General features: G+C 55.7%; 2 protein-coding genes across 2 annotated transcripts; both read left to right on the forward strand.

Moving 5' to 3' along the window:
- Positions 1-140: 140 nt before the first annotated feature.
- Positions 141-5,994, forward strand: TAF7L (TATA-box binding protein associated factor 7 like). Its single transcript, XM_082061960.1, has 11 exons — positions 141-280; positions 1,273-1,351; positions 1,508-1,641; positions 2,036-2,162; positions 2,370-2,428; positions 3,443-3,515; positions 3,910-4,026; positions 4,226-4,414; positions 4,510-4,622; positions 4,925-4,984; positions 5,563-5,994. The coding sequence occupies exons 1-11, from the start codon at positions 215-217 to the stop codon at positions 5,605-5,607; spliced, it is 1,062 nt and encodes a 353-aa protein (XP_081918086.1). The 5' UTR covers positions 141-214; the 3' UTR covers positions 5,608-5,994.
- Positions 5,995-6,530: 536 nt separating this feature from the next.
- On the forward strand, positions 6,531-10,232 carry LOC309444408 (aryl-hydrocarbon-interacting protein-like 1; the record flags this gene model as incomplete). The annotated part of the gene is made up of 7 exons (XM_082062193.1): positions 6,531-6,626; positions 7,346-7,525; positions 7,730-7,918; positions 7,995-8,171; positions 8,303-8,444; positions 8,935-9,488; positions 9,945-10,232. The coding sequence occupies 7 exons, from the start codon at positions 6,531-6,533 to the stop codon at positions 10,230-10,232; spliced, it is 1,626 nt and encodes a 541-aa protein (XP_081918319.1).

The raw sequence follows: 10,232 nt of genomic DNA on the forward strand, positions 1-10,232 counted from the left end.
CCGTCCCCGGGGCACGGGGCTCGGCTTCCGCCGGGGGAGCGGCCGAGCGCGGCTCCGGCAGCGGGTGTGGGGCTGTCACAGCCCCCGAAAGGTCCCGGTTCCCCCTGTGCCGGACGCCCGTGGGCCAGAGCCTGGCCCGGGGTGGGGTTGGGCTGGGTTCACCTTCTTGGCGGCGAAGTGATCGCGTCTTGTTTTCTAAACCGAAGAAGAAAATATGAGTAAGAGCAAGGACGATGCTCCGCATGAGCTGGAGAGCCAGTTCGTGCTGCGGCTGCCGCCGGTGAGAGCCCGCTCGGCCCGGGACCCCGCGGCCGCTGCCGGGCGTTCCCGAGGCCGCTCGGTTCGGTTTGCGCGTTCAGCGCCGCGCTGGGGGGTTCAGCGCCGGGCTGGGGGGTCAGCGCCGGGCTGGGGGGTTCAGCGCCGGGCTGGGGGGTTCAGCGCCGGGCTGGGGGGTTCAGCGCCGGGCTGGGGGGTTCAGCGCCGCGCTGGGGGTTCAGCGCCGGGCTGGGGGGGTTCAGCGCCGCGCTGGGGGTTCAGCGCCGGGCTGGGGGGGGTCAGCGCCGGGCTGGGGGGGTCAGCGCCGGGCTGGGGGGGGTCAGCACCGCGCTGGGGGGGGTCAGCACCGCGCTGGGGGGGGTCAGCGCCGGGCTGGGGGGTTCAGCAAGGCGGGGAAGTCCGGGGGAAGTCTGCGAACCTGGCGAGGAACGTGGAAGCAGGCTGGATGCTTTTGGGCCTTGGGCAGCCCGTTCTGTGTCCTTCGAACAGATTTTCCCCGGGTTCCTCTTGAGGAGTGCTCCTGCAACACAGGGCAGGAGGCTTGTCAGGCAGCTGGGAGGATTAGGGAGGAAATTTCTGTAAGGACAGAGCTTCAGCAAGGGCTGGGTGCTCAGTTGCTATGGATGGCAGTGCACTTGCTGCTATTAGATGCTTAAAGCTGAGACTGTGTCCTGCTGACACCACAAGAGCCTCACGAGGGGAGCTGTAACTTCCCCCAGAGCTGCATTCCCTGGCACGGTGTCTCTGTCGCGGCCTCACGCTGTTGTCACAGCTGTGTCATGTCAGGGGGTGTGAAGGGCACTGGGAATAGCAGGGCCACAGGGTGAGCGCGTGGTATTGGGAGGAGGGCGCGCTTTTCATTGCAGCTCTTGCAGTTGTTTCAATGTGTTGGGATGGCAGGGGGGTGTTTAAAGGTGGGCAGGTTGAATGGAAGACTTGAGTGATTCTCGGAGGAAGCACAACCAGTCCTGATGTAAATCTGTCCAACCTTGCCAGGAATATGCATCCACTGTGCGGCGAGCGGTACAGTCCGGGAATGTCAACTTGAAGGACAGGCTCACCATTGAGCTACATGGTGAGTGAGCAGGGTCAGGGCATCTTAGAACTCCTCTGGCTGTCCACAAGTGAAGCTGTGCATGTGTTTTTCCCATTAAATTTCTGCTCCCCGGGAATATGTCACTCAGTTTAGCTGTTTAGTGACAGCGCTAACCTGTCCCATGGCTTTTCGCAGCGGATGGGCGCCACGGGATTGTCCGGGTAGACCGGGTACCACTGGCGGCCAAGCTGGTGGATCTGCCCTGCATCATCGAGAGCTTAAAAACCATTGACAAGAAAACCTTCTATAAGACAGCAGATATTTGCCAGGTATGAGCTGTCCTTCTTACCTGCCCCAACAGCTTAATTCCTTGCTCTGCTCTCCAGGAAAACCCTTGCACATTTTGACAGCTGGATACCCAGTTCAACATGGACAATTTCTGTATTCTCACAATATTAGCAGTTCAAAATTTGCCACTCCGCCTGGTGTTTAGAAATCCCCTTTCTGAAGCATTGGTTGTTCTTGTAACAGCTTAACAGCTGCTGTGTTTAGATATGAACTGAGCTGGGTGTGAGATGTTGTGTTTTTCCTGCCCCATGCCCATGAATCCCTTTGGCTCACAACACACAGCAGGCAGTCACTGTTCATTTTCCAGTAAAGCTTTCACATTGTTTTGTCCTTGTGTTATGACAAGCACCCTTTGTGTTTATGTGGGGATTCCAGATGCTTGTTTGCACTGTGGATGGTGATCTCTACCCGCCTTTGGAAGAACAAACTGTCAGCACTGACCCCAAGGCAAACAAGAAGAAGGACAAGGACAGAGAGAAGAAATTCATCTGGAACCATGGCAGTGAGTAGAGGCTGTGCCAAACCCCTCCGTCCCACCACCGCAGTGTCCCCACAGCTGTGCGGGGCACTCACCACTGCCCTGTCCCGGCTGTGCTCCTGCTCTGTTTTCTGTGCTCACCCTGTTTCCCGAGGGATCTTCTCCCTTTTGGCACCAACTCTCCTGTGAGGCCATCTGCCTGACACTCGCCATCTGTTTCCTCCATCACAGTCACTCTTCCTCTGAAAAATGTACGGAAGAGACGATTCCGGAAGACAGCTAAGAAGAAGGTGAGTTGCTTCTTGCACAGATGCAGATGCAATAACGAAAGGATAGGAAGGCAGAGACATTAGAGCTGTAACTTTCTATTAGTCCAGAAAACATGTAATTTCTTAACATTGCTTCACGTTTCCTTGCCTGAGCTGAGAGTGAAGGGAGGGCAGTAGATTTAAACACTTATTTGGGTGCTTCTTCCATGTTTTCCAAGATGCTCCTGAGGGGAATGTCTTCTGCAGAGAAATGCTGTGCTCCATTCCTGTGGCTACCTGGCCACAGCACATCTCTTCCTGCTCACAGAGAGGAAAGGAAGCCTCGCAGGGAAATGGGATTTCACTCGTTCCTGCTTTCCCAGCTGAAATCTTCTCTCTATGCATGGCCTGTTCACTTCCCCAAAAAGCAACACTACAAATAGAATAACTTGTCATTTCAGCTGGGGGAGTGATAACAGATGGATCTCAGAGACCGTGTCTGTGCATCCGTGCAAACCAGGCAAGGTGTTGGGGAGCTGTAGCTTTGTGAGGCTGGAAAGGCTTGTTCTTCTCTGCTTTGCAGTTTCTGAGAACAGGATGGAGTGCTATTTTGCATGACATTTGGGAAACAAATTACTTGAGACATTCTTATAGCCCACAGGAGAGATTTGATGTCACTGCATTAAGATTACTGGCTAATTTAAAAGTGAAAAATGAAAGCTTCTTTTGAGTGAGATGGGAAGGAGTTGAGTTGACCATCCATCAGGAAACAGTACCTCAAGGACTTTCTGCATAAACACAGAAAGTCTTATTTTGTAAGTAGTAAAAGTAGAAAAGTGAGAGTGTACAACCCTCCAAGGAGCTCTATACAAAAAGGATGGATTGCTTTCTAGAGGTGCATCAACTACTTTTAGGGTGAACATGAGCACAGGCTGAGCAGAGAGCATAAGAGAAGAGAGGCTTGAAATAGAGGTGGAGGGTTGGAGTTGACAAACACCAGCAGCATGCACAAGGCATTTAACAGTGTCTCTGTACTCTTTCCTCTCTCTGGCCCAGTATATTGAGTCTCCTGATGTGGAAAAAGAGGTGAAGCGTCTCCTGAGCACCGATGCTGAAGCTGTCAGTGTCCGTATCCTTTTAGGAGGAAAAAAGCTCAAGTGGTAGACAGGACACTTAGGTGTGACCTGGGGGTTGTGGAAAGGAGAGAGAAGTTCAGCTTTGTGTGGGTGTGAGAGACTAGAGATAAGCACACAAGAGGTACTGAAGTTTTGGAGCATCATCTTTGCCTTCTTCAAAGCTCATGGTGACCTTCTTTGCAGCCTGTATTGTTGTACTGAGCAGGAACTTAAGTAACAGCAGAGAAGCCATCAAAAAAGGGGGCTGGGGTGGTTAATTGTGGATATCCATCGCTGCAAGGCCAGACTTGTTGGAAGGACAGTGATCTGCAGTTTTTAGCATTGTTTTGTCTTATTGCGTCTTTCATGTTCCTCTTTTTCCCTTGACCTGTCTGTTCCTGCTGTCAGGCTGGGAAGTCATTGCTGAAGATGAAACAAAAGAAGTAGACAACCATGGTTCACTCACCAGCCTGGACATCTCCTCTCCAGGGATGTCGGGACATAAGCAAGGCCATGGCTCCTCAGGTGCAGTGGGGAAGCTGTTATTTTCTTTCCAGCCACTCAGTAATCTGCTGGGCTCATTCTCTCAGGGTTAAACCCTACCCAGAAAGGAGAGAGGGTGTTGAAACAGACACCTTGTATGTCCCTGTATGGGCCCTGGCAGGCAAAGGGTGCTGGGAGGTCATCGGCTGTGATTTTCCTCTTCGCTTTTGTACCCCCCTAGAACATGATGAACTGCGGGAGATATTTAATGACATCAGCAGCAGCAGTGAAGATGAAGATGAGAGGGATCATCATGACGATGAAGACCTGAACATCATGGACACCGAGGAGGATTTGGAGAGGCAGTTGCAGGACAAACTGAATGAGTCCGATGGGCAGCAACAGGAGAACGAGGGGTCCAACCAGATAGGTGAGAGGGTGGCGTAGCGCAGCGGAATCACCTGAGTGCCAGGCAGGCTGCACTGCCCGGCTCTGCTGCTGTTCTGCGCTCACTCTTTCTTTCAGTTATGGGGATCCAGAAGCAGATTGACAACCTGAAAAGTAAACTCCAGGAGACCCAGGACAGGAGGAAGCGCCAGGAAGATCTCATCATGAAAGTGGAGAACCTAGCCCTCAAGGTGAGAGCTTTCCTAGGGTCTCTTCAAAGTCTTCTTAACACTGGCTTGCTATTAGATCCAACAGACTGATTCAGCTGCTGCCCTGGAAAAGCCAGGTGCCTGCTGGGTTAAAAATAAGTGTGATATGACCATACACACTCCAGCATTTCCCCATGGAGGCAAAGCAATCCATAAAATTGCAGGAGACAATGGGGGCTGGTTGTCAGTGCAGCTTGGGGCTTGCTGCATCATTTGACATGTGCCAGCACCCCTTCAGTTGAGAACACATGGGTAACTGTGATCTGCCATGTTTGCCTCTGCAGACCCGTCTCCAGGCCGTGCTGGATGAGTTCAAACAGCAGGAAGAGCGAGAGAAGCAGCAGGTGAGGAAACCCCCACAGTGGAGGGGGGAGGACTGGGGCATGACGCAGTTTTAGGCTTTGCCCCTGACAAAGTTTCCTAAACCTTGTACCACACCAGCTGCTTTGAACTCCAGTGTTACAGGTCAGGTGTGGTTGTACCTCATCTGTAGTTGCATGGAGTTTCCTAAGGGATGGGGTGGTATAGGAAAGGGGGTTGATTGCAGCCTTCCTTCTGAAGGAGCAGTTGGCCAAAACACATCTGGCCAGCAATCTAAGGCTACTAAGATTGCTGCCTGGGATAAAATACAACACAGAAACCTGCTAGCACCATGTGCAAGACAGACAGTAGCTGTAGGGTCTTGGCAGATTTCTTGCCTGGGCAGCTCTTTGGAGTTTCAACCAGGTAGCAAGGCAGGAGGTTCCCTCTCCTGGATTCCTGTTGTGCAGCTTCACCTGTGGGCAGTGCTGAGTTCTGCCACGTATGCGCAAAACAGCCACTGGCGTAGGTAGAAGATCTGCAGAAACACAGAAGCGCTTGGGCTGGAGCTGCCGGGAGTCCCAGCCGTGCCTTCCTGTAATGCCTTGCCCCCTTTTCCCAGATGACGTCCCTGCAGGAGCAGCTGGAGGCCCTCATGGAGAAGTGAGGAGCGGGCCTGGGTCTTTATATCTGCGAGAAGAGCTGAAAGTGTTTTTTCATCTGCCATGATGAAGTTTTGCTCCAGATACACAATGGTGCTGCCAGGCAGGGCTGGAGACTCCATGTTCAGGGCTGCTCTCACAGACATTGTGCTTGGCTTGGCTGGTGGAGCTGAAGGATTGGACTATGTCTGTGCAAGCAGCCAGAACACTCTAAATATTCAGCACTGTTCTCTAGGAGGGGTTTAATTCTCCCTGGGACCATGCAGTGCAGCTTTCTACATGTTACTGAGTCTTGGACTTGATGGGCTGTGGCCTGGTAGAAGCTTGCTCCTTGCCTGAGGAACACTTGTGTCTGCAAACGAGACTCAATAAAGTATTGTTTCCAACCCTGATCTGTTCCTGCGTGGTCTCTGGAGTACAGACCAGCGCTGCCTCTTGCCAGTTGTGCCTGACAATGCTCAGCCCAGGCTGGTGCTCACACCAGCTTTCCTGGGCTCTGCTGAAGTGCTCCTTGCATGGCTGGGTCAGAGGGAGACTGTGCGTGAAGGGGACCCCGCAAGCCATTGCTCTGTGGGAGGAGCAAGGCGCTCCTGAGCAGGGAGTTTCTTTAATTCCTCACAGATGAGGCAGGCCAATCCCAGATTAACCTGGCATGGTGGGAAGAGGATTAGAAAGGCGGGTCCAGAACACAACGGAGGGCACCTCAGGCTTCAGCAAGGGTGTGCTGTGACAGGACAGCCCTCTCACAACTCGAAGAGCACGGGAAAGGAAGAGGGATTCCAAACTCTGTCCCCAGCACAGAAAGCAAAAGGCCAGCGGCAGCCCTGGGAAGTGACATGTGTGTCCAGATAGTCAAGAAATGGAGATAGCGTGAGGAAGACGCGGAGCTCAGGAAGGGCCAGGTTCCTGGGGGCTGGCAGGAGCAGCCATGGAGGAAACCTACCTGCTGAATGTGGAAGGGGTCAAAAAGAAGATTCTGCATGGAGGTCAAGGAGAGCTGCCGAAGTTGCAGGATGGGAGCAAGGTAAGTCATCTTGGTTGTTACCCCAAAGCTCTGGGAGAGTGGAGGGTCTGATGGCACCATCCTGGCCTGTTACAGTTAGATTCCCTGCTTGTGAGCTGAGCTCCAGGTCTGTGGTACGGGGAGATCCCATCTCCAGGAGATCCCTTGTAAGGGAGGGGTGCAGAAATGGCTATTTTGGGCACAGGCAGCCACATTGCCCTCCCAGTGACAGCCAACATCGCCCACTGCCTTCACCTTGCATTGATGCTGTTATCTGCCTCCTCCCTCTTGTCCTGAGCAACCAGGTTGCTGGAAATCTGCCTTTCCTGATGTGTCAAACAGGAGTGAGGGGTGCCAATGGGGAGCTTTTGGGGGCTTCTGAGAAACCCCCCCCAGCCTGTGGGAATGGGAAGATCAGTGTGGGTTCTGCCAGGTCCTGACACACACTGTGGGAGCACTCTGTGAACTGGGTTATAATGGGGAACCCAAAGAGGACAGTCAGATATAGCACTGATGGGCATTAAGAAGCTCCACCATCTGCTTGCTGTCTAAGACAAATGGGTAGGAAGCTCAATCTCCTGCTGTGGTTGGAGAGCTGTCGATCAAACCATCACCTCACTGGGAGCAGGCTTGGCCCTGTGTCCTGGCCCCGCGGCAGAAGGATTTGGGGCTGGCAAGGCGACAGAGGGCTCTTGCTGCCGTGCCTGTCCCAGCTCAACACTCACCTTCCTCTGGGGCAGATCACCTTCCACTTCCAAACGCTGAAGGATGACTTTGAGCGGACTGTGATTGACGACAGCCGGGAAGCTGGCATCCCCATGGAGATCATCGTGGGCAAGATGTTCAAGCTGGAGATTTGGGAGACGCTGCTGAGCTCCATGAGAACCGGGGAGGTGGCTGAGTTCTGGTGCGACGCCATCGTGAGTGAGGGGCCGGCGGGCACAGGACCTCCTTTCTGCAGAGCCAGGGTGCAGGACTGTGCACCCCAGTGATGCTCCAGCCTTGGCTGGTGCAAGCATGGGGGCACAGGTGTCACTTGGGCACAGCACCAGGGGGGCTGCCGCAGAGGAAGGGGATGCAGGCTGGCCCCATGCAGCTGAGCAGGGTGCTCCCCCTCCTTGCAGCACACGGGCATGTACGCCCTGGTCTCCAGGGGCATGCGGAGGATCGCAGAGGGCCGGGACCCTCTGGAAGGGCAGAAGCACCGCTGTGGCATGGGTAACATGTTTGACTACCACAGCACGGGCTATGACGACCTGGACGAGCTGCAGCGGACACCGCAGCCCCTCATCTTCATCATGGAGTTGTTTCGGGTAAGGGTGATGGCAGGGAGAGCTGCCAGGATGGGGGCAGCCAGGGCAGGCAGCTCACCTCCTGCTGCCCATGCAGGTGGAGGAGCCCTCAGCATACAAGCGTGACACCTGGGCCATGAGCAAGGAGGAGAAGCTGGCGGCGGTGCCCATCCTGCACAGTGAGGGCAACCGCCTTGTCCTCCGTAAGGAGTTTGGGCAGGCAGCAGCCAAGTACCAGGAGGCTGTCATCTGCCTGAGGAACCTCCAGGCCAAGGTGAGCAGGACCTGGCTACCTCCTGTCATCCCTGCCTGGGTTTCCTCAGCAAAACTCTCCCCAGTGGGGCCTGAGTGCCTGGGAGGGGACAGCCACAGCCCTGAACCGTCCACCGGGACTCCCTGGGGCAGGAGAAGCCATGGGAGGATGGCTGGCTGAAGCTGGAAAGCCTGGTCACGCCGCTGGTGCTCAACTACTGCCAGTGCCAGCTGGAGCTGGGCGAATACTACGAGGTGCTGGAGCACACGACGGAGCTCCTGCAGAAACACAACGGTACTCATGCCCTGCATCCCACCCCAGCACTGTGTCCTCAGCCCCTGGGGACTCTGTCTTCAGGATCCCCTATCCATGATAATGCCCATCCCACTTCCCTCTGCCTTTGAAGGTACCTGTGTCATCTGGATCCCCATGTCAAATGCAGAACCTGTGACCCAGGTCCCCCTGCCCCTGATTTCCCCTGCCCATGATGGCACCTGCACCCCATGTTCTCTGTGTCCCACTGCCCATGACCTTGTCCTACATCATTCAGATCCCCCTGCCCACCATGGTTTCCCTTGCCCATGATGTTCCCTGCACTCCACGTTCCCTGGTGCCCATGGTGGCACCATGCATGGCCCAGGTCCCCCTATGCATGGTGGTACCCCTACCTACAAGTGTATCCACCCCTGTGCTCCATGTTCCCTGGGTTTCCAGGGTCTCCTGCTCCTGCAGCTGGTGGCTCTGAGCTGCAGGACCCCCACCGGGGGCTCTCCTCTCCTGGCAGACAATGCCAAGGCTTATTTCAAGCGGGCGAAGGCCCACGCTGCCGTCTGGAATGAGCGAGAGGCACGGGAGGACTTCCTGCGGGTGGCTCACCTCGACCCCTCCATGGCGGCTGCCGTGAAGAAGGAGCTGAAGCAGCTGGGGGAGAGGATGAGGAAGAAGCACGTGGAGGATCGGAAGCGCTACCAGGGGCTCTTCCAGCCACCCCGGGGGCCACGGGCCAGTGAGGGGCAGGAGAACCGGCAGGTGGGCAATGGGGCAATGTTGCAGGGAGAGGCACCCCAGGGTGAGGCTGGGGTCCCAGAGACCCTAGGGCAGGGGGAGCAGGGTGCGGGGACTGAAGAAGCAGAAAAACCAGGGGCTGACCGAACAGTCGGAGGTGAAGGGGCAGCACCAGGAGAAGGGACAGGCCAGGGGCAGCCTGCAGACGTGGAGGTGGAAGCGAGGGATGGGATGCGACTGGGGGAAGACGCAAAGCTGGGCACCTGTGGGGCAGAGCCAGAGAGCTGGGAGTCAGAGGAGAAAGATGAGAAAGAGAAGGAGGGGGATGAAGAAGAGGAGGAGGGGGAGGAGAAAAAAAAGGAGGGGCATGAGGTGGAGAAGGAGGAAGAAGAAGTGAACAAGGTAGAGGAGGCAAAAAAAAAGGAGCGGGAGGAGGAGGAAGAGAGGGAGGAGAGGGAGGAGAGGGAGGAGAGGGAGGAGAGGGAGGAGAGGGAGGAGAGGGAGGAGAGGGAGGAGAGGGAGGAGAGGGAGGAGAGGGAGGAGAGGGAGGAGAGGGAGGAGAGGGAGGAGAGGGAGGAGAGGGAGGAGAGGGAGGAGAGGGAGGAGAGGGAAAAAAAGAAGGGGGAAGAGGTGGAGACAGAGAAAGATGAAGTGAAGAAGGTAGAGGTGGAAAAAAAAGAGGAGAGGGAGGAGGAGAAGTTGGAGGAGGAGAAAGTGGTTGAGGACAAAGAGGAAGAGAGCCCAGCAGCAGAGATGGAAAATCTGGCTGTAGGGCAATGTGGGGAGCAGGAAACATGTGGGGCAGAGGGAGCTGGCACATGGAGCATGGCTGAGACAGGACCCCGCAGTGAGGGGCTGGGGCCAGCCAAGGGGACCCAAGAGCTGGAGGGCAAAACACCCAGAGAGGTGCTGGAAGAACGGAGCTGTGGGGAGCAGCGAGCAGGCATCAGCTGGGGAAATGCTGGGGAAAGCACCATCTCCCCAGACAGCTTTACCCCCGGGGCAGTGCTCCAGGCTGGGCACTTGGGGGCGAGCGAGGAGCTGGGTGGAGGGGCAGAAGTGACCCCTGCCCCATAG

This window comes from Streptopelia decaocto, assembly GCF_964273445.1.
Source record: "Streptopelia decaocto genome assembly, chromosome: 10".
NCBI lineage: Eukaryota > Metazoa > Chordata > Aves > Columbiformes > Columbidae > Streptopelia > Streptopelia decaocto.

What these genes read in the sequence shown, in the direction of transcription:
- TAF7L (XM_082061960.1), top strand. Translation starts at nt 215, where the DNA reads ATGAGTAAGAGCAAGGACGATGCTCCGCATGAGCTGGAGAGCCAGTTC. An exon ending in TCGTGCTGCGGCTGCCGCCG is followed by an intron (nt 281 to 1,272) that starts GTGAGAGCCCGC and finishes CAACCTTGCCAG; the next exon opens with GAATATGCATCCACTGTGCG. An exon ending in AAGAGCGAGAGAAGCAGCAG is followed by an intron (nt 4,985 to 5,562) that starts GTGAGGAAACCC and finishes CCCTTTTCCCAG; the next exon opens with ATGACGTCCCTGCAGGAGCA.